At 44.6% G+C, this 24,340-nt stretch overlaps 1 protein-coding gene across 4 annotated transcripts in view; it reads right to left on the bottom strand.

Moving 5' to 3' along the window:
- Positions 1-24,340, bottom strand: part of KANSL1L (KAT8 regulatory NSL complex subunit 1 like) — a 103,317-nt gene that overhangs the window by 42,086 nt on the left and 36,891 nt on the right. For all 4 annotated transcript variants that reach the window (XR_007768289.1, XR_007768291.1, XR_007768290.1 and 1 more), the window contains exon 6: positions 5,988-6,192. Coding sequence is in view for 1 of the 4 variants with exons in the window: in XM_050916120.1 (XP_050772077.1) it covers positions 5,988-6,192 (205 nt within the window). In the remaining 3 variants the exon portion in view is untranslated. The remainder of the gene's footprint in view (positions 1-5,987; positions 6,193-24,340) is intronic.

Raw genomic sequence — 24,340 nt, 5'->3', positions numbered from 1 at the left:
GTGGTTTCTTGCATAGGGGGTGGGTGGATGCCAAAGCACACTGCATTCCATAAATCCTCACCAGCATAATGGTTCCTAGGGAGCCATTACAATCAGGTGCAATCTACAGTAGTCAATCTGGGCTTATCCAGACTAAGATTTAAAGTGTTAGGTAATGTGCTTGTCATAAACAGATAAGGAAGAGTTAATAGAACAGAAGTACTTCATATATCTTTTGCCTGTAAAGGGTTAACAAGATCAGTGAGCATGACTGTCACCTGACCAGAGGACCAATCAGGGGACAGGATACTTTCAAATCTTGAGGGAGGGAAGTTTGTGTGTGTGCTGTTAGAATTTGGTTGTTGTTCACTCTGGATTCTCAGAGGGACTGGATGTGCAACCATGTTTCTCTCCAATCTCTCTGATACAGGCTCTTATAAGATCAGAATAGTCAGTACTAGATAGATACGGTGAGCTAAGCTTATGTTTGTTTTCTTTATTTGCAAATGTGTATTTGGCTGGGAGGAGTTCAAATGTGTATTTTGCTGCAAGGATTTTAATTTGTATTTGAATACTTAGGCTGGGAGGGTATTCCTAGTGTCTATAGCTGAAAGACCCTGTAACATATTCCATTTTAAATTTACAAAGATAATTTTTACTGTTTTTTCTTTCTTTAATTAAAAGTTTATTGTTTAAGAACCTGATTGTTCTTTTATTCTGGTGTGAGACCCCAGGGGACAGGGTCTGGATCCACCAGGGAATTGGTGGGGAGAAAGGAGGGAAGAGGGAGAGAGAGGCTAATTTCTCTCTGTGTTAGGATTACTGTCTCTCTCTCAGGGAGAATCTGGGAGGGGAAGATTCAAGGAGTTTGAATCACAGTGATCTTCCACGGTAACCCAGGGAGGGGAAGCCTGGGAGAGGCAACGGTGAGGGAAAGGGTTTACTTTCCTTGTGTTAAGATCCAGAGGGTCTGGGTCTTGGGGGTCCCCGGGCAAGTTTTTGGGGGGACCAGAGTACCAGGCACTGGAATTCCTAGTTGGTGGCAGCGCTACAGGTTCTAAGCTGGTAACTGAGCTTAGAGGAATTCATGCTGGTACCCCATCTTTTGGATGCTAAGGTTCAGATTGGGGAATTATACCGTGACAGCGCTAAATAACATATTTGAAAAATCCCAGTAGACAAGTGTCAAGGTATTATTCCCACTTTGAACTTTAGTGTCCAAAAAGTGGGGACCTGCATGTACCCTTCTAAGCTTAATTCCTATCTTAAATCTGATAACGCTGCCACCAACCAAAAATATAGTGTTTTGGTACACTTTCTGTCCCCCAAAAGTCTTCCCTGGGGAACCCAAGACTCAAATCCCTTGGGTCTTAAAACAGAGAGAAATAAACCATTCCCCCTCCTTTCCCCCTCCCAGACTTTCCCTGAGAGATACACTGATCCAAACTCCTTGGATCCTAAAACAGAGAGGAATTAACCTTTTTCCCCCTTTTCTCCCTCCCCCCCCAACACTCCCTGGTGAGTTCAGACCCAATCCCCTTCAGTTGTACAAAGGAAAAAAATCAATCAGGTTCTTAAAAAGAAAGCTTTTAATTAAAGGAAGAAAAAGTAAAAAACTCTCTCTGTAAAACCAAGATGAAAAATGTTTACAGGGTCTTCAGCTTATCTAGACTAGAGGGAATCCCTCGCCCCCTAGCCTAAGATACAAGTACAGCAAACAGAGGAAAAATATCCTTCCAGCAAAATACACATTTGCAAATAAAGAAAACAAACATGAAGACTAATCCGCCTTCTATCTAGTACTTACTATTTGGAACATGATAGACTGTTTCAAAAAGATTGGAGAAACCTGGTTGCATGTCTGGCCCCTCTTAACTCCAAGAGAGAACAAAGAACAACCCAAAAAGCACAAACAAAGACTTCGTTCCACCAAGATTTGAAAGTATCTTGTTCCCCGATTGGTCCTTTGGTTAGGTGTCAGCCAGGTTCACTGAGTTTGTTAACCCTTTACAGGTAAAAGAGACATTAACCCTTAACTATCTGTTTATGACAACAAGGCATACTGCCTTTAACACATAATGAACCGGCTGAGTTAAAGCCAAGCAAGGGTGGCAGGGATGGGGGTGGCAGAGGGTCTTTTTTAACTCAACTGTCTTAGCATGTAGCACCTGTTGAAGTCTACGCTAGATCTCTAGAAGATGGTGGCTAACTACTAACACCACACCTTTCAATCCTAGTTTGACAGACTAACATGCAACCAGGACCATCTTCATCCCCAGCCAGTCCCACAATCCAAGAAAGAGAAAAAGTGAGGTAGAGTCACAGCTGTCTTCCACCCCCTAGTGGCCCCATGCTCTGGTCCTGCACAGCTGAAACGTTAGTTCACTACTTCTCTGTTCACACTCACCTACTTGCATTACTGTTTTCTATGGGCTTTTCCCCTCTTTGGTCAGAACTGTAGTGACTTTGGGCCACATTTTCAAAGGTATTTAGGTACCTAAAGGTAAATCCCACTAGGCACCTATCTTGGGATCATTAGGCTTAAACTCTAGATCAGAGTTCGGCAACCTTTCAGAAGTAGTGTGCCGAGTCTTCACTTATTCACTCCAATTTAAGGTTTTGCATGCCAGTAATACATTTTAACCTTTTAAGAAGGTTTCTGTTTAGAAGTCTAATATATAACTAAGCTATTCTTTTATGTAAAGTAAATAAGGTTTCAAAATGTTAAGAAGTTTCATTTAAAATTAAATTAAAATGCAGAGTCCCTCAAACCGGTGGCCAGGACCCGGGCAGTGTGAGTGCCACTGAAAATCAGCTCGCGTGCCATAGGTTGCCTACCGCTGCTCTAGATATATGCAGAGGAAGGTCATTTGGTTTCATGGAGGATTTTGATATTTCAAAATTTAGTTTTGTTCCTATTTGGAAAAGTCCTCAGATCCCTGACTTCACGACAGTCCACCTGATTGACTGCGCCAGAGCTGCAGATCCTGGGAGTCCCAGCTGAGCGAGGAGCCTTGGGATGCTGGCTCCCAAGCTCAAATCAATCAGGTTCTGAAGGGGAGACAGGAGCCTGGAAGCAGTTCTGCAGCAGCCCACCAGGCAAGCTGCAGAGAAGCTGGGAACCCGGAAACCCTTCTCAATGGCAGCATGCCAGCTGAACCACAGAGAAGCTGAGAGGCATGGAAGCTTACGAGCTAGAGATCCCAGAGGTTCTAGACTCTTAGTTCCAAGCGATCCTCCAGGCGGGCTGCCAAACTGCAGGAAGTCTGGAAAATCAGGCTGCAAAAAAGCTGAATGAGCAAGCTGGTAGGAAACCAGAAAGGTTTCTGAAAGAAACCTGCCTACTTTCCATCTGGGACTTTTGTTAAAATCAAGCCACCTCCGCGAAACATTTTGATATGAATCAGCATTCCCCTATGGAAAAATATTCTGTCAGAGATTCTCTCACCAGTTCTACTAAATACCTTTAGTATTTACAGCCAAGCTATATGATACAATCGCATTTGCTCCAACCCCTCAGACAGAGACAAACACTTACAAGATTTCTATCAAGCGTTCTTACAACTACAAAATCCACTTGCTGACAGAGCCAGAAGAGTACCCAGAAGTCACCTATTACAGGATAGGCCCAACAAAGAAAGAAAGAGAACGCCACTAGCCGTCATCTTCAGCCCCCAACTAAAACCTCTCAAGCGCATCATCAAGGATCTACAACCTATCCTGAAAGATGATCCATCACTCTCACAGATCTTGGGAGGCAGGCCAGTCCTTGCTTACAGACAGCTCCACAGCCTGAAGCAAATACTCACCAGTAACCACAGACCACACAACAAAAACACTAACCCAGGAACCTATCCTTGCAACAAAGCCCGTTGCCAACTCTGTCCACATATCTATTCAGGGGACACCATCATAGGACCTAATTACATCAGCCACACTATCAGAGGCTTGTTCACCTGCACATCTACCAACGTGATATATGCCACCAAGTGTCAGCAATGTCCCTCTGCCATGTACATTGGCCAAACCGGACAGTCTCTACATAAAAGAATAAATGGACACAAATCAGACGTCAAGAATTATAACATTCAAAAACCAGTCGGAGAACACTTCAATCTCCCTGGTCACTCGATTACAGACCTAAAAGTTGCAATATTACAACAATAGAATTTCAAAAACAGACTCCAACAAGAGACTGCTGAATTGGAATTAAATTTGCAAAATGGACACCATTAAATTAGGCTTGAATAAAGAGTGGGATTGGATGGGTCATTACACAAAGTAAAACTATTTCCCCCCCTACCATTCCTCACAACTTCTTGTCAACTGCTGCAAATGGACCATTTTGATTACCATTACAAAAAGTTTTTTTTCTTTCCTGCTGGTAATAGCTCACCTTAACTGATCACTCTTGTTACAGTGTGTATGGTAGCATCCATTGTTTCATGTTCTCTGTGTGTATATATCTTCCTACTGTATTTTTCACTGCATGCATCCGATGAAGTGGGCTGTAGCCCATGAAAGCTTATGCTCAAATAAATGTGTTAGTCTCTAAGGAGCCACAAGTACTCCTGTTCTTTTTGTGGATACAGACTAACATGGCTGCTACTCTGAAACTAAATACCTTTGTAAATCTGGCCCTTTTTGCTGCAGAGTGGTGGAGATCTTTTTCTTAATCTAAGGAGAATATACTGTATAATAAACTTGAAATCTTGCTTCTTATTGGCAATGGCTTAACCACACTATCTGTGAATATCTGATCATATTCAGATTCAAAAAGTCTTGCTTCTCTATTCATATGGCAAAATCCTGGCTCGCCGATATTAAATAAAGGGAACTTTGACATTAACTTCAATGAGGTCAAGATTTTACCCAGAGCATTTATAATACTTTCCCCTAAGGGGCTGAGAGTACTGCTGTTATAACTTTCACATATCCATTGTATTTCCTGTTTTCAGAGGCTCTCATAAAATTTGATTTGTGGGATTAAAGATGACATGCTACTGGAAGCAATTAAAAATTAAAACAAATTTCAAGTTAGTATAACCATGTGTACACTCAAAAAACTAGTGGGAGAGAAAAATTGTACCTTCCAAAATCCTAGTTCACTAATGCCCTTCTCGCCTATAATGCCAATCCAACTTTAGAATGGAAACGCTAACAGGCTGTGTTATTGTGGTGCAAAAGCACCACTACAATACAGTTTCTAAAAGGCACAGAAAGGTCGTGCAAAGCATCAAAATCCCTTGGGATTAATGCTGCTTTAATAACAACCTTACAACTAATTTGGAAAACAGCAGGTAAATCGGTCCTTTAGAAGCAAGTGGCAAACTCATTCAGTATTCATAACATTTGGAATCTCGGTGTATTCCTGGATAATGGAAATGGCTACAAACAGCATGTGTCTTACACAAGTAGCAGTCTAAAATAGATTTTTCCACATTAAGTATTTCATTCAATTCAGTTTCTTTGTAATGGACAAAATCTTACTTTAGAACAGACAGTTTTAAGGCACTACTAATGCTATGAAGAAGCGAGCAGAGCTGGTTGGGAATGGCAAAAACGGAAACAAGATTAAGATATAGCAGTTTAATTTCCCACACAATAATGCACTACCAGCTGTGTAAACTTTCTTTAGTTAAACCAATGCTCTAAAAGCAAACAGCTAGCAGATTTATGTTGTAGCTTGTTTCCTCAGCAGTAAAGTCTCTTTAAAAAAAATCATTAAATCACCCCACCCTCGACTGTAAAATGAATTTAAGGGTAACTGTAAAACAAATGCATGAATTTGATAAAGCAGGATTCTGAGCAATTTTTAAATTTGACTCCTTAACTGTGAACTCCTGCTGACACAGCTAAACTCCTGTTACATGTACTACATGCTGTCTGAATGTACTGAATAATCAAAACAGCAGCATGTAATATACCGTTATAGCAGACTGACACATACAGACACTGCCAGCTGGAATCTTTGCTTTTGTCTTCTAAAGGAGAGGAGACAGCTCTACCTGTTGATTCCAATAACATGTGCTGTTCATTCTGTATAGTTTCCTCTTCTGGAAACTCTGAAGTGGCCTTGTTCGGGCAGATGTGCTCATGATAGTTACAGATGGAGATCTCAGCCTTGTCCTGTCTTTTCTTCTTTTTTTGATGTGTTGATGATCAAGCAACTGGCTACTAGAAGGGGACATTTCCTCTCTGTTGTCTGAAGCTCTGAAATGCCATGAAAACACTGAAATCAGTCAAAAAGGTCAAGAATGCTCAGTATATAAAGACAACCTCTCACAGCTAGTAGATTTACATACTCAAGAGTATTAGCTCCATAATTCTAGAGGCACCCACAATTTACACATACAGAATGGGAAGAGAGTGTCTAGGAAGGAGTATGGCAGAAAGAGATCTAGGAGTCATAGTGGGCCACAAGCTAAATATGAGTCAACAGTGTGATACTGTTGCAAAAAAAGCAAACGTGATTCTGGGATGCGTTAACAGGTGTGTTGTAAACAAGACACGAGAAGTCATTCTTCCGCTCTACTCTGTGCTGGTTAGGCCTCAACTGGAGTATTGTGTCCAGTTCTGGGCACCGCATTTCAAGAAAGATGTGGAGAAATTGGAGAGGGTCCAGAGAAGAGCAACAAGAATGATTAAAGGTCTTGAGAACATGACTTACGAAGGAAGGCTGAAAGAATTGGGATTATTTAGTTTGGAAAAGAGAAGACAGAGGGGACATGATAGCAGTTTTCAGGTATCTAAAAGGGTGTCATCAGGAGGAGGGAGAAAACTTGTTCACTTTAGCCTCTAATGATAGAACAAGAGGCAATGGGCTTAAACTGCAGCAAGGGAGATTTAGGCTGGATATTAGGAAAAAGTTCCTAACTGTCAGGGTGGTTGAACACTGGAATAAATTGCCTAGGGAGGTTGTGGAATCTCCATCTCTGGAGATATTTAAGAGTAGGTTAGATAAATGTCTATCAGGGATGCTCTAGACGGTATTTGGTCCTGCCATGAGGGCAGGGGACTGGACTCGATGACCTCTCGAGGTCCCTTCCAGTCCTAGAGTCTATGAAACACACTATTTCAAGAAATCACAACTGGTGGCATAAGAAGTTTGTCATTGGTTTATTAATATTATGAATTCCTTTTGTGACACTATAAATAATTCTGTTTTTATTTTGTTCACATTTTCTTTTCTATTCCCAGACAAAACCTATGCTAAAACTGAGTTAAGGTTGAGACTACATAAAGTTCCTGGAATTATAATACTTGCTTTTAGAGTAACTATACCAACTCAGTTATGCATTTTGCCCTTAAAGCTAAGAACTCTATACCTCCATTCATGACATTTCCCTATTTATCCATGTTCCATTGAAGTAAATGGAATTACACTGGCATAAAGTAACGGAAGGACCAGGCCTATTATCTTGTCTCAATGTAGCATGGCTACTTAAATTAATTTAAATTATTTGGCGAATGTAACTAAATAGAAAAAAAAATACTATAAACCAAGGTTCATTCAGATATCAGCCTAGTGTGACACATTTGTATCAAAATTATAAACTCTATTTTGTATTGTGTGTTCAACACATGTCTAATCTTGCCTCAGACAAGCCCAAGGAATTGCATTCTACACAGCAGCCCTGCCCAGGAAAGGTATTTGACATCTTACTGAAGGACTATGCTGAGAAGCTATCAGCAATCTGGAGCCACTGGATTTGATTGTGTCTCAACTGCTGCCTCCCACCCTCAAATGAATAATGTTTTTTCTACATACTGGCATGAGCATGACTAGGGTAGGGAAGCTGCAGTTTTCCAGTAGAACCAGGGGTTCTCAGACTTCACTGCACTGCAACCCCCCTTCTGACAATGAAAATTACTACATGACCCAGGAGGGGGAACCGAAGTCTCAGCCCTGCCGCTCCAGGTGAGGGGGGCCAAACCTGAGTCCCGTCACCCAGGGCTGAAGCCTTTGGGCTTTGGCTTCAGCCCCAGGCAGTGGGGCTTGGGCTTTGGCCCTGTGACCTAGCAAGTCTAACGCCACCCCTGGTGACCCCACTAAAACAGGGTCACGACCAATTTTGGGGTCCCAACCCAGAGTTTGAGAACTGCTGTAGTAGAGCACATGGTAAGGAGACAGAAATGCTATTCTATTCTGAGGAGCATTTATAGGAGAGAGAGAGACAAACACACACAGACAGAGAATAAGTGGGACTCCACCCAGTCTGAACACAGAGAAACCCTGGACTCCCAAGTCCCTGAGGAGGCCAGATCAGACCAGGATAAGGTGCGCATTGCCAGGCTTTTTGTTGTTTTCAAAGATCTGTTACTTAAGAGCTTTGAATAATAGTCACTCTGGATAAGAAATTCCACTGCTAAACCTATACTCCTTGCTTTGTTACCAGGTACTGCCTCGGTTAAAATAGAAGCCCAGAGAGCCCTCAGCCTAGGAGCAGCATGTGTAAGTAGGAGGCTCTGAAGCACTGGTTTCAGGGGCTGGGGTAGCTGGACTGCAGAGTCCCATCCCCCAAGGAAAGGCCCAGGCACAAGATCTAAGTCTGGGAATGTGCCTCACAGACTGAGAGAGCTAGAAAGCGTTATTAGACTCTGCCCAGAACCAAATGGTTTTGAAGCACACGGGACCCAACACTTAAGTCCCCTCACAACAGAATAGCGTCAATTCAGAGAGGTACTGGGCCAGGTTGTAACACCTAACCTCTATCACATGTGGATTTCTCCAAGTGTAAACATCTCGCTAAACTTGAATCACATGCACGCTGCTTATAAACCAACACTCATTAGCATGCAGTATTTTAAAAAGGAACAAAAACGATACAGTGAGAAAGTAATAAAAAGCCAAAAATAGTACAAGCACCCATATACGATAGTGGATATGACTGAAAGCAGCTAAATTTGTGTTACTAAATTAGAGCTGGTTTGCCTCATCAGACCAATTTCAAATGCAGTATAAGAATCCCAAATACCCTCCACTTGGGTGTGAATGAATCAATAAGAGTGCATTTAACTTTTATAGCATCTTGCTTTATTTTGTTGCTGTAGCAACATCTGCCTGCAAAGTTAAAAGCTCACTACAAAAAGTATTCAAGTGCATGTTATTTTTACAACATCAAAGGCCACAAACAACAAAACACTGAATTGCCTGAGAAATGTCAGTAGATGAGATATTCACCCCCTGATTTCAAAATAGGTAATCTGTCTGCACCAACTCCTGTTATATTTTATCATCTTGTTTGATAAAATCCACAAATCACAGATTGCTTATACAACTGTTAAGTGATAACAGGCAATAAAACAACAGAAATGAGCTCATTACAACATCAGCAATCAATCTTTTCTGACAACTAGTTCTAAGCTGCAAAACGGGGCCCTACAAAATAGGACTGTCTGCCTACAAGACATTTCATTTTATATCTGTAAAATGATTGCAATATAAAAATGTATACTATATTACACATACATGACTTGGTATGGTATGAAGAGTATTTTTTGGCATGAGTCACAATGACCACTTTACTCAGTGATTAAGTCAATGAGTTAAGCAGACAATACCAAGTGCTAATAAAATCTTTATACCATCCAACACTATCATGTATTCTGTACACCCTGTGCCACATATTAACAAAAAATTATAAAGTTATTTTAAACATTGATTTCTCTTTTTTTAAAATGACTGTTTCCTCCATCTGCAGTCACATTATTTTCACAAGCCCAACACACAAACTTGTGAAGACGAGCACTTCTTTTAAAGCCTATACAAATTTATTTAAAATAGTTTTTCTACACATAAAAAAAGTCACTACTTTATACAGTCTGATCTCTCGTGACATGAAAAAAAGACGTTTACTCACCTTTGTAACTGTTGTTCTTCGAGATGTGTTGCTCATATCCATTCCAGTTAGGTGTGCACGCGCCGCGTGCATGTTCGTCGGAAGATTTTTACCCTAGCAACACTCGGTGGGTCGGCTGGACGCCCCCTGGAGACCCAGCCACCCTTCAGTGCCTTCTTGCCGGCTACTCCGACAGAGGGGAAGGAGGGTGGGTTTGGAATGGATATGAGCAACAGATCTTGAAGAACAGTTACAAAGGTGAGTAACCGTCTTTTCTTCTTCGAGTGCTTGCTCATATCCATTCCAGTTAGGTGATTCCCAAGCCTTATGTAGGCGGTGGGGTGGAGTGAAATGTGGCAGAATGTAAACTGCTGAGCCAGAGGCTGCAGCATCTCTTGAGTGCTGAACCAGAGCATAATGCTAAGCAATAGTATGGACCGAGGACCATGGAGCTGCGCGACAGATCTCGTGGGTAGGTACACGAGCCAGCAAGGCGGTAGATGAAGCCTGAGCCCTGATAGAATGCATGGTGATATGGCTTGGGGAAATGTGAGCCAAATAACAACAAGTGCGGGTGCACGTCATCACCCAAGATGAGATCCTCTGAGAGGAAACAGGTAGGCCTTTCCTTCGGTCTGCTACTGCGACCGAGAGTTGGGGTGTTTTACGAAATGGTTTTATCCGCTCAATATAAATGCGAGCGCTCTACAGACGTCCAGGGAGTGCAACTGTTGCCCCCATTGCGTTGAATGCGGTTAACGTGAAAGGCCAAAACCACCTTAGGGAGAAAAGCCGGGTGTGGTCGTAACTGCACCTTGTCTTTGTGAACATAGTGTACGACGGAACCACCGTAAGAGCCCTGAGCTCGAAGACTCATCTGGCCGATGTAATCGCTACGAGGAAAGCTGTCTTACAAGACAGGTATAGCAGCGAGCAGGTCGCTAATGGCTCGAATGGGGGAGATATAAGTCTGGTTAAAACCAGGTTGAGGTCCCAGTTGGGGCTGGGCAGCGTACTTGAGGATGTAAGCGCTCCAAGCCCTTGAGGAGCCTCGAAACCATAGAGTGTGAGAACATGGAACGACCACCTTAGCCTGGGTGGAGGTAGAGATGGCTGCCAAGTGTACCCTCAGCGATGACACCACTAGGCCCTGCTGTTGTAGGCCAGAGGGCAGTCCAAAATAGAGGGGATGGAGACCTCAGTAGGAATAAGATCAAGTGTTTCGCACCTGTAGGAGAAACGCTACCACTCAGCCAGGTACGTTGACCAGGTGGAAGGCTTCCTGTTACCCCGGTTTAGTCACGCAGCAGCCACACCGTGAGGTGAAGAGACTGCAGGTCTGGGTGACGAAGCCTGCTGTGGTCCTGAGTTATGAGGTCTGGGTGGAGTGGCAGGGTATATGGGTTGGCTATTGACAGGTCGAGCAATGTGGTGTATCAGTGCTGCCTGGACCATGCTGGAGTGATCATGATGATGCGTGCCCTGCCCCTGCAAAGTTTGAGCAGGACCCAATGAGCCAGGGTGAACGGTGGGAAGGCATAAAGGAGTTGGCCCTTCCACGACATGAGGAAAGCGTCCGAGATCGATCCCGGGGAGAGACCTTGGAAGGAGCAGAACCTCGGACATTTCCTGTTCTCGCGGTAAGCGAACAGGTCTATGTGGGGAAAAATCCCCACTTCTGGCAACAGAATGCATCACATCGGGGCAGAGCGACCATTCGTGAGACAGGAAAGACCTGCTTAGTCGAAGCGTCAAGGCGTTCCGAACACCTGGGAGAAAGGACGCTGCCAGATCTATTGAGTGGGCTATGCAAAAGTCCCAGAGATGGATGGCCTCATGACAAAAGGAGGAGGACCATGTCCCTCCCTGCTTGTTTATGTAGCACATGGCCGTTGTGTTGGCTGTAAACACTGAGACACCACGGCCTCACAGCTGCTGCTGGAACCCCTGGCACGCCAGGCGGACTGCTCTCATTTTTGGACATTGATGTGGAACGCCAGCTCCTGAGAAGACCAAAGGCCTTAAGCTCGAAGGTGACCGAGGTGAGCACCCCAACCCAGAGATGACGCATCCGTCGTCAGGGACAGTGAGGGCTGGGGCGGATGGAACGGTATCCCTGCCCACACCAGGGAGGGAGTTAGCCACCATTCTAGGGAGCCTAGGGTGCTCGAGGGAATGGTGACTATCGTGACCATTGGGTCCCTGTCCGGGCGGTAAACCGATTTCAGCCAAACTTGGAGAGGACAGAGGCAGAGCTTGGCGTGTTTGGTTACAAACTTGCAGGCAGCCATGGGACCCAGGAGACCGAGACAAGCGCGAGCCGAGGTCGTTGGGAAAGTCTGCAGACCTCGGATGATTGTTGCCATCGCCTGAAACCGTGGCGAAGCAGGCTCCGGCTAGGTCGGAGTCCAGGATAGCTCCTAGGAAGTCTACCCTCTGCGTGGGAACCAGAGTGGATGTTTCTATAGTGATCATCAGGCCTAGACGTGTGAATAGGTCCTTGACGATGCCCACATGCTGAGTGACTTGTGTCTCGGAGTCTCCTCGGATAAGCCAATCGTCCAGATATGGAAAACGCATATCCGACGTCGGCAGAGGTGGGTGGCGACTACGACCATACACTTGGTTAATACCCGTAGGGCTGTAGAAAGGCCAAAATAGCAAGACCGTAAACTGGAAGTACTGACGGTTGGCTTGAAGCGGAGGTATCTCCTGTGTGGAGGGAAGATGGCAATGTGAAAGTACACGTCCTTCATATCGAGAGCAGCATACCAGTCTCCAGGATCCAAGGATGGGATAATGGTTCCCAGGGATAGCATGTGGAACTTCAACCTTATCATAAACTGGTTGAGTCCTTGCAGGTCTAGGATAGGTCTGAGACCTCCGTACGAGTTGGGGATTAGGGAATAATGGGAGTAAAACCCCTTGCCCCTTTCGTCCATCGGCATCTGCACCTCTTGTAAGAGGAATTGCTCTTGAGAGGGGTCCCTGAAGAGGAAGAGGGCTGGAACAAATTGAAGGTGGTACCCATACTCCACCATGTGTAGGAGCCAGCGATCTGAAGTTAACTGGGACCACGCCAAGAGGAAGTAGGAGTGGGATCCCGCCTGTAACTGGTACGCCGCTCTCGGGCGCACCTTCGCAAGTTCGTCTTTGGTCCCGGTGGTGATTGCGAGGGACCTCGATCTTGGCCCTGTAGGGGTCCTTACGGTCGTCTGCGACCACTTCGGCCGTGGCTAGGCACAGAGTACGGTGGTGTGGCTGGGGACGGAAAGGCCTGCATTAGGTAGTCAGCGTATGCACGCTGAGATAGCGCATTAGGACCCTGTTGTAATTCAGGCTTTGCAGCCTGGGGTTGTCTTCGCTGCGAAGAGGCCTTTACCATCAAATGGTAAGTCGTGAATGGTATACTGCCGCTCCAGCCGGAGGTTTGAAACCTGAAGCCATGAGATGCTCCTCATGGTAACACCCGATGTCAGAGCCCTGGCTGCTGAGTCTGTTGCATCCAACGAGGCCTGGAAGGGAGCTCTGGCCACTTTTTTTCCTTCCTCCAAGAGGGCAGTGAACTCTTGGCGGGAGTCTTGAGGGAGAAGCTCCATAAACTTATCCAATGTCACCCAGGTGTTATAATGATATGGGCTAAGAAAGGCTTGTTGATTTGCCACGCAGAGCTATAAGGCTCCTGCAGAGTACACTTTGCGGCTGAGTAGGGTCATTTGCCTAGCCTCCTTCGATTTCGGGGCTGGCGCCTGCTGGCCATGCCATTCCCTTTCCTTAACAGACTGAACGACTAGTGAGCAGGGAGGAGGACAGACATATAAGTAGCCGTACCCCCCATAGAGTATCGGCATTCGCCTGGATGGTCCGAATAAACAGGTAGGGCCCCTCTAGTGGGGCAACTGCCGATAGAATGTCCACTAACGGGTCCCCTACCTCTAGGAACTCCTCCACTTGGAGGTCCATATAGAGTGCTACTCTCCTTGGAGGTCCTGATGGGCTCTCAGGTTGTTGGTGGGCACATCAGAATCGCAGTCCTGAGCATAAGAGCTGTCCACGTGGGATGACACTGATGCGTGTCCAGATGGCCATGGAGGTGCTGAAAAATCGTGGTCAGAGTCTCTGACTCTACCGGACCTTGCCCAACTCGGCACCGGGGACCGGTACCGGGAGGCGTACCGGTACCTGGAACAAGATCTGGACCTGCAACCAGAGTGGTGCCGGGAGGTCGACCGAGATCTCGAGGCTCGATGTCAGGAGCGGCTATGGGAGTCACGGTGCCTGTAGCGGTGCCGGGAGCTGGAACGGTGCCGAGAGTAGCAGGTCAGCGAATGGGACACCAACCGGTGCGGCGAGTGCGACCGGTACCGAGGAGGAGAATAGCATCGGGACTGCAAGGGGCGTAGGAAGCGGGAGTGCCGACGGGTCCTGGAGTGTCTGCGGGACCGTGATCATGAACGGTGCCGCTCTGCTGTGCCGACAGAGGATGGTCGTATCAAGGGAGGCTTGCCAAGAGACTGTATTACCCGCACCGGCAGTGCCTGGGGTTCAGGCAGCATCTACTCTGTCATGGCAAAGAGATCCCTCGCCACTGGGAATGTCTCCGGCGTGGAGGGAACAGTAAGCTCAACCACAGCGTGTACCGGGGAGCTGTCAGGCACTGGGTTCGACGGCCCTTGCGGAACCGGGATTGACGGTGCCGACGTCATCGGTGCCTCAGCAGGTGTCGGTGCCAGGCGATCCAACTTGGACGAGCTCTCTGGCTGCGGTACAGTTGGCACGGAAGCAGCAGGAGCAGGGAGCTCAACCACGGCGCATGCTGGGGAGCTGTCAGGAAGATTCGTGGGCTTTCTCGACTTCGGAGAGAGGGAGCGATGCTGAGTTGACTTCGGTGCCGGCGACGGTTGGTGCCGAGAGGCCTTGGCAGTGCAGGTGGGGTCCGGTGCCGGGGAGGCACTTCTGTCCATCGATTGACCAGCACTTGGTGCCGAAGGTGGAGGGGTAAGTGAAAGTCCCGCTCCATTTTGTTCTCGGCTTAAAAGCCTTGCAAATGGGGCACTTAGCTGTGAAGTGCGATTCCCCAAGGCACTTCAAACAGGAGTCGTGCGGATCTCCTGTCGGCATCGGCTTGTGGCAGGCCGAGAACGGTTTAAAACCCTGTGAACCGGGCATGGGCTCCGGCACCGGGTGCGGGGAAGGGGCTACTCCCCGAACCCCGCTATTACTAAACTAGAAGTGGAGGTCAGCTAAGCCACGCTCCACTGTTCCAACGACCGACGTGGGCGGTAAGAAGGAACTGAAGGGTGGTTGGGTCGGCAGGGGTATATATCTGGCGTCATAATGGCGCCACTCCAGGGGGCACCCAGCCGACCCACCGACTGTTGTTAGGGTAAAAATCTTCCGACGAACGTGCACGCAGCGCATGCACACCTAACTGGCATGGATATGAGCAAGCACTCGAAGAAGAACGTCCAGTTTCCTGGACAGAGGTGGCTGCCTTCTGGGATTCTGCTTATCTCCTGTAGCCCATATCTCTACCTCCTAGACTATTATATCCCCTACTACATCTGTCCCATGTTCACTTCCATACCTCACCAACCCTTGAATTCTCCTTGCCCTGTGGACTCTTGCTCCTTCTCCATGTTCGTGATCACAAGCTCTTCTCTTCCATTCCTCCCCTTAATGTCTCCTCTTGATGTTCCCTGACTCCCATTCCCCATGCCATTTTAAAAGAGTGACATTTTCTAACACTGATAATTATCAGAGTTTAAAGGTTGAGCCGTATAGGAGTGTATATGGACAGACAAGCTGGGTATCAATGGGAGGAGCTACAGAGTCATACTACACAGCTGGGGAGCTGGGATGGGTGGCAGAGGCCCATGGTACTGAGCCTCCCTGCTAAGCCTGGTTGTTTGGTCCCAGAGCCTAAAGCAGCAGCCTCGTTCTGTGGACTCCTTCCCATTTGTCCAAGTCCCAAACTCCACTCCACAGTGAAGGTCTTACACATTGAACTTTATTTTTAACAGTTTCTTTTCTCTCTTTTATTGTTATTAATAGTATCATTAATAAAAACAGAACTAATTGTGGAAATGAGTAAGCAGTAGGAGGAGAGGTCCAAGAAACAGGGAAGATGGGCTGGGACTTGGGAAGTGGGCAGCACAGTCAATGACTCAGTAAGAAGCCCTGCTGCCAAACCCAGCTCCCAAGTCCTCGCAAATTCTGCCTCCCTAATCCCAGCCGCCGCTGCTGCCTCTGGTCCTGGGCTTCGGCCATATGGTGGCAGGTTCCATCTCCTGGCCATGAGGGTTTGGGATCTGGGTTTCGGCGCCAGCCCCAGACTAACCACCACCACTCCGCATCGCTCCTGACCGCCGCTGCCTCCTCCAGCCCTGGACCTTGGCCATGCAGCAGCAGGCTCCATCCCCCAGCGGCGGGCTTGAGCCCTGGCCCCAGCCCCCAGTTGCACAGCAGGGGACTCTGGTCCCAGGCTTACACCCCATTCCCCCCCCACAATCCCCCAGCCCCTCATCCCTTTCCCCCATTGCCTCTGCTGCCTCCTACCCACCTCCCCATCCAGGGCCTAATTCGTCCCCAGCTTTGCCCAGCTGAGTAAGTCCGCTGTGAAAAAATGATATTAAACATACAAATATCACTTTTCAGAGCAGCAGACTTACTAGCTAGCACATCTTAAAAAACAAAACAAAAAAAACCAACTGGATGTTAATTTGAAGGGTTGCACTGCATAGTTCTGATTGATTGTCGTTACACTCACTTGAATATTAGCAATTTTACCAGGTGTCCTGTATTCAGCACAGGGAAATATAGTCACTCTAAATAAAGAACAGAGACAACTGTACATTATGTTTACTGAGTCTTCAAAAAATCTCTATAAACAAATTAAAACGATTTGGACATGTCTACAGCAATATTTCTTTTTTTTTCCTCTAAAGTTAATTAAATATTTTAGGAAAAATTGTCAGAGCAGCCACCAAAATATTTGTTGTGAGAACCCACCTCCCCATATCCACTGAAGTAACACCTGTGGCTATGCTTTCTCACAAATTCTTGGTACAAGAAAGTAAAGGTCTCAGCACCAGTAGCACTGTTCGGGGCTCCAATATACAGTCTGGTTTCCCTGACAAAGTCGCCCAGATGGACTCCCCAACCCAGGTTTGAGGCATCCATTCCCATATATGGAAATTCAGATGGCTGTCAAAATGAGACGCTACAAGAGGATATTGGAAGTTAACCACCACCAGATGTGGAATTCTTGAATTTGCTGTGGCACTTTCAGCAGTGCTAGTAGATTGCCTTTTCCTGTTCTGAAACTGATGCTTAGCCAGGACTGCAGAGCCCACATTCTCAGTAAGAGAAACAGACTCACGTATGTGCAGGAGGCCATAAGCCCAGAAGACTCAAAAGGTTATTTTCATGCCTTTTTTGAAGCTATGTATTTTTGAATGTCTCTCTCCTGGTAAGAAAGCAGCCAACATGCTAAAGTTGACAGCTGCTCCTACGAAAGTTAGTCTCTGTCTTAGTGAAGGAAAAGTTCTGTGCAAAATGAATTGGAAATTCTCCCAACAAGGAGAAGCGATTCTTGAGTTAGTCCTAAATGGACTACAGGATCTGGTCCAAGAGGTTAATACAGCTGAACTGCTCAACTGTAGCGACCATAACGTAATTAAATTTAACATCCTCAGGAGACTGCAGGAGAGTGTGTGTGTATATTTTAATATTATTTTATATATATATTACACACACACACACAAAACAAACCCCTAGGACGGCCAAACAAAAGCCACCATGGCTAAACAGAGCATTTAACTTCAAAAAGGGGAACTACAAAAAAAAAAATCAGGAGGCTAGTTAAACTGAAATTAAAAGGAACAATCACAAGCCTGAAATGCCTGCAAACTGCAAACTAAAAGAGAGTGAGTGAGTGAGTGTAAACAAATCCCTAGAGGACCAAACAAATGCCACCATGGCTAAACAGAGTTTAACTATTTTTTTTTTAAGAGACAAAAAGGTATCTTTTTAAAATTGAAAGTCAAATCCTACTTAGAAAAATAGAAAAGTGCATAAATTCTGGGAAGTCAAGTATAAATGTATAAAAAGGCCAAACAAGAATTAGAAGAGCAGCTAGCAAAAGACAAAAAAAAATTAAAAGAGCAAACACAAACGTAAGATCAGAAGCAGGAAGAATGCCAAACAATCCATGCAGCCACTGGATGGTCAAGGTGCTAAAGGAGCATTCAGGGAAGCAAAGGCCACTGTGGAGGAACTAAATGAATTCTTGTGCATTGGTCTTCACTGCAGAGGATTGAGGGAGATTCCCACACCGGAGCCATTTTTTTTAGATGACAAATACAGAGAACTGTCCCAGATTCAGGTGTAGATAGAGAAGGTTTTGGAATTAAATTTAGCAGTAGTAAGTCACCAGGAACAGATGGTATTCACCCAAAAGTTCTGAAGGAACTCAAATATGAAATGATTAGAACTGGTATGTACCTATCACTTAAATCAGCTGCTGTACCAGACAAACAACAGATGCCTAATGTGACACCAATTTTTAAAGAAGGCTCCAGAGGTGATCCTGGCAATTACTTCAGTGCCATTATGATTCCTTAAGGGGATCGACAAACATGTGGATAAGGGTGCTCCAGTACATATACTGTATGTGGACTTTCAAAAAGTCTTTGACAAGGTCCCTCACTATAGGCTCTTAAGCAAAGTAAGGAGTCATGGGATAAGAGGGAAGGTCCTCTCATGGATCAGTAACTGGTTAAAAAGAGAGGAAACAAAACAGTAGGAATAAATGCTCAGTTTTCACAATGGAGAGAGTTAAATAGCCGGGTCCCCCAAGAATCTGTATTGGGGCCAATGCTGTTCAGCATATTTAATAAATAATCTGGAAAAAGGGGAAAAAAACATTGTGGTGGCAAAGTTTGCCGACGATACAAAATTACTCAAGATAGTTAAGTCCAAAGCAGACTGCTACGAGTTACAAGGGATCTCACAGAACTGACTAGGCAACAAAATGGCAGATGAAATTCAATGTTAATAAGTGTAAAGTAATGCATGTTGGAAAACATAATCTCAACTATACATACAAAACAAAGGAGTCTATATTAGCTATTCTTCTTTTAGTGATGGTCCCTATATGTGTTCCAATCATGGGTGCGCATTTGCGCCATGCTCTGGAAGATTTCTGCAGCAGTGTCCATTGACCTGTATGTGTGTAGTACGTCACCTCGTGCTCCAGGCAAGGTTATATGAGAACGTGCAGGGTTGCGGCCCTTTGGTTCCCTCTTACCACTGCATTGTTAGAGTCAGAGTCCTTGTTCCTCTGTGCTCATAGTTTGTCTACAAGAGTGTTCTCATCCGTTCCTGCACAGTTCATTATTTCTCTTTGTTTTTCTTGTATAGTTAGTTATTAGCGTTAGTGTAGTTAGTTCCCCATCGGCCCACTTGGGGCCCACCCCAACTTCATTGGGAGACTATGCCCTTTGTTTCGGGGTTAAAAACAATGCTTTGTGGCATTGCTCGTACTACCACTCAAGAAAGAGATCTCAGCGTCACTATGGATAGCAGATGAAAACATCTGCTCAATTTGTAGCAGCAGCCAAAAAAACCTATGCCAGGCACCATTAGGAAAGGGATAGATAATAAGACAACAATATCATAATGCCACTAGATAAACCCACTGTACGCCAACACCTTGAATACTGTGTGCAGTTCTGGTCACCTCATCTTGAAAAAGAATTAGAAAAAATACAGAGAAGGGCAACATAAATGATTAGGGATATAGAACAGCTTCCATATGAAGAGAGATTAAAAAAGACTAGGACTATTCAGCTTGGAAAAGAGATGACTGAGGGGAGATATGACCGAGGTCCATAAAATCATGAATTGTGTGAAGAAAGTGTTACTTACCCTTTCGTATAACATAAGAACCAGGGGTCACCCAATGAAATTAACAGGCAGCAGGTTTAAAACAAAACATAAAGGAAGTACTACTTCCCACAACACAAAGTCAACCTGTGGAACTCATTGCCAGGGGACGCTGTGAAGGCCAAAAGTATAACTGGGTTAAAAAAAGAATTAGATAAAGTTAATAGAGAATAGCCAAGATGGTCAGGGATGCAACCCCATGCTCTGGGTGTCCTAAGTCTCTATTCCGTTCAATCCCTCTGAAGTATCTGGCATTGACTACTGTCAGAAAACAGGATATTGGGCTAGGACCACCATTGGTCTGATCCAGTATTGCTATTCTTATGTTTTTAGGAAGAAACTCACTGAGGAGACTGGGCCTTGACAAACAAGAGATTTGTGGTTACCTGTATCGCTAGGCATCTTAGATGGGCCACGATCACCATGAGGCATTTGATGAAGACTTGAGGACCACACTGAAGCACAAGGATTGTGTGTCTACCCAGAATCCAAGGTATTTCCTACGTTTAGCCCTGACAGAACATATTTCTGTCAAGAGTTTAGAATCAATCTTGACAATTTATAGAAGGAGTAACAGCGGTCAGCTTAACCATACAAAACCTGAATTTCCACATGATTTTGATCTGAGCTCTCCATTATAATAAAAAGTTTGAGGACTCACTCAGTTTAATTTGAGATTAGAAAATAATGAGAGTGAAAACTCTCTGGAGTCATCAATCAAAGGGAAGAAGCCTTGGAGAAATGACTAAATGAAGAATCCGTTTGCACTGGACAACTGCCCAGATCCATGTTGTCATTTCTTAAGGGTGGAAGAGAGAAAGATTGAGGAGGGTCTGTTTGCAGATAAAAGGTCATCTGACTTCTTCCTATGCTTCAGATCTGATGAAGGATCAGATCATGGTGTCTGTTCTTTAGATTTTTCCTCCCCCTCAGGCTCTGAAGGCATTTGGTGTGCTGGTCCATCTAGACCAGGGATCAGCAACCTTTCAGAAGTAGTGTGCCGAGTCTTCATTTACTCACTCTAATGTAAGGTTTCACATGCTGGTAATACATGTTAATGTTTTTAGAAGGTCTCTTTCTCTAAGTCTATAATATATAACTAAACAATTGTTGTATGTAAAGTAAATAAAGTTTTTAAAATGTTTAGGAAGCTTCATTTAAAATTAAACTAAAATGCAAAGCTCCCTGGACTGGTGGCCAGGACCCGGGCAGTGTGAGTGCCACTGAAAATCAGCTCGCGTGCCACCTTTGGCACACGTGCCATAGGTTGCCTACCCCTGGTCTAGACATTTTCTCATGATGCACACCATCTGCCTCAAAATATTGTAGGACACCACAAAACAAGAAGTAATAGAATGGACAATGACTACTCTAGAACAGGAAATGGATGATATCCAGATGAGAACCGCACATTACACGGACAAACACCAATCTGGAACTGTGCAATGACTGACACAGACCTAGCTGTCTTAAGCCAAGCACCAACCTACTAATCAATTTTAAATGTTGTTTAACTATAACCTATCAAATAAATAGAAGCATTTAGAAAAATGGGTTGTCTGTAGTGCAGTCAGGATGAATAACCATGCAGAGACTCCAGTGCTAACTGCCAGAAAAAAGAATTGAGAGCAGTTGGAGACTAGATCCTTTATATACCTTTTCCCAGTTTGGATCCATGGAGGGGTGCATGCCACATGTGCAAACCCAACTGTCATTGTTTGCTAGACAAAAAGGAGTTAAGATGCATGCTCCCAACAGTGGGGATCTGTCAAGAGTGTGTGCGCTCAGTCCTCACAACTTCATTTACAGGAGGAGGTTACAATGAATTTCTCTTTGTTTACTCTTTCCACCTGCTGGCAAAAGGATATGTCGTCGGGAGCTGCATTAAGCAAAGCTGGAATACACCAAAAACAAGGCTCATTCTCATGCAAGGTTTTCCTCAGCAAGGTTACCTCTTTAATGTTAATGAGCTGGGTACAACTCACAGGGCAAATCTTACCCTCTCTTCAGACACAGATAGCTTTGTTCATAGTTAAACAGTAAGGTTTTGTTCTAATGGGAAGGAAGGATACAGGGAAGCTATATAGAGGGTTTGCAACCACCACCATTCTGCAAATGCTGCCTATGTACCATAATGGGGAGAATGGAGGGAGAATGGGGCCACTGAATCAAAACGTTAGAGGAGCGATCCTTCCAGCCCAGGTAGACAGACTTGAGATCCAGCCTGGACCACAATGGTCACACTACTAGAGTGAGTCTGTCTACCTGGGCTGGGCAGCTCGCTCCCAGCTGCAATGTAGACACACCCTAGGTGGACCTACCAACCAAACCCTCCTGCAGTCAAGGGAGCTCACAGGGGTTACCACTCTGTGCACTGGCGAAAGCCTTGATTCAAGGCAGAACATTTTGCCCCCAGTGAATTAAAAGTCAATCTGACCAACATAAGTGGCTTGGGTAGGAGACAGGAATTCAGAAGCTCCAATGTTTGCTTTTTAATGTGTTCAATTTAGTTTGTATGGACTGCTTTATACTAGCAGTATTTCACTGCTTTGCAGCTCTCTTATTCCACCCTTTTCCTCTGACAAGTAGTAAATGCTTCTCCAGAACACAATGCCTGCCTCCATGCCCCACGGATGATAGCTATTACACACAGTTGGAAGGCGGTGAAAAAAGGACTCACTGTTTTGAAAAATATCTCAAATCTTCTGTGTCAGTGATTCATTTATTTAGATTGATAAAACAAGAGACACTTGTCTGAACACTCTATGTGCCTCCGACAAATACAAGAAAAACCAACCCCTTAACACAGATCTACTAAAAATCAGACAGCACAAATAAACCAAATTCCCTCTTCTGCTATGTATCACTTTCCACAATATTTCCTGTTTCCACTTTCTATTTCAAACCTCAGTTAAACATGTTGAAAGTTTCTTACATTACTTGCAAACCATCAAAAACCTAGAAACCCTATAGCAAGTACACAACAGTGCCCCCCTGCCCCAAATTTACATCTTTTAGGCTAAGACATGACAGCAAGACTATACTAAAAGAGTAGCGTACAGCAGAAGGCAAGGAATTTCTCCTCCCCCCCACAAGTATAGTTTAAAATTGGACACATCTCATTCTAAAAAGATAGTTCCAAAAATATTTCTATAAATAAATTTGGTTAAACAAATCAAAGATAACTTCTGAAATCACAATATTATGGTTAAGGCACAGGATAAGGAGTCCGGAAACCTCTTTTGCTCCAAACTTTGCCATAAACACCCCCTGTGACTTTAGGGGAGTCACAAGGGGCCTGATTCTCCACAGATGGCAAGTATTCTCTTCTCCCACTGATCTCAACAGCAGCTGTGGGTATTCAGCAGCTCAGCAAAAGCAGACTACTAATCTTTCAAGCTCACACAACCTCTGTGCTTACATTTTTTGCAAAATAAAGATGGTACTTACCTCAATTTTGTTCTGAAGCTAATGTTTATTAGTATAGTATTTTAGATGCAACTTGTAAGATCTTGCATCTTGAAAGATGCAACTTGTAAACAAGTGCAAAATGACATCATTGACCAACGTTTTTCTGCTATTCATTTTACAAAGTAATATGCTATAATCATGCAGGAAAGTAAATCAATCACTGAATGTTTGCAATATACGATTATGATACCTTAATGTTTTTTTCTTATTAAAGAAGTGTTTTCATTGTTAAAAAAAGAAAGTCATCACATAAAACAGGACTATTCCAGACAACATACTCCAAAGTCTAATCAATTACCGTATATACTCGTTTATTAGCCCATTTGTTTATAAGCTGACCCCCCAAGATGGATAAGTAATAATAGCAAAAATCATATGACCCTTTCATAAGCCGACCATATATTTCAGGGGTTGGAAAACTTTGACTCCCAGCCTGTTAGGGTAAGCCATTGGTGGGTCGGGACATTTTGTTTACTTAGAGCATCTGCAGGCATGATGCCCCTCAGCTCACTGTGGCTGGAAATGGCAAACCGCGGCCAAACATCCCTCGGCCCAGGCCGCTTCCCACCACCCCTATTGGCCTGAAGCCGTGAACTGTGCCCCATGGGAGCTGCAATTGGCCAAACCTGCAGACGCGGCAGGTAAACAAGCCAGCCCGGCTCACCAGGGTGCTTACCCTGGCAAGCCATGTTCTAAAGGTTACCGATCCCTGCCATAGAGTTTAAAATATAAGCCAACCCCTGCTCTTTGATGCGTCACTTTTTTACCAAAAAATATTTGGCTTATGAGAGTATATACGGGACATCACTGTCATCAGAAGAATTCATTCTGGCACAATAAATACAAATTTTAAGTTTGCAATGATGAATGATCTTACCTACTGCGTTTTTTTTACCCCACTTCACAGCTGTGTTTGTCATACGAAGATTTCACATGTGTGTAATAGCTTGTGGAATTTATGGCAACCTCAGGAACAAAACTGATAAAATATTTTAAATGTCAAATGCAAAGCTGCTACCTTTAATTAAGTTTAGAAGCAAACTTTCTCTTTTTCATATTACTGTAAAATTACTAGTTTCAACTGACTTAACATTACAAAA

This window comes from Gopherus flavomarginatus, chromosome 10, assembly GCF_025201925.1.
Source record: "Gopherus flavomarginatus isolate rGopFla2 chromosome 10, rGopFla2.mat.asm, whole genome shotgun sequence".
Taxonomy (NCBI): Eukaryota; Metazoa; Chordata; order Testudines; family Testudinidae; genus Gopherus; species Gopherus flavomarginatus.
Note: the sequence above shows the minus strand (reverse complement) of the source record. Positions and strands in the feature narration are given on the sequence as shown.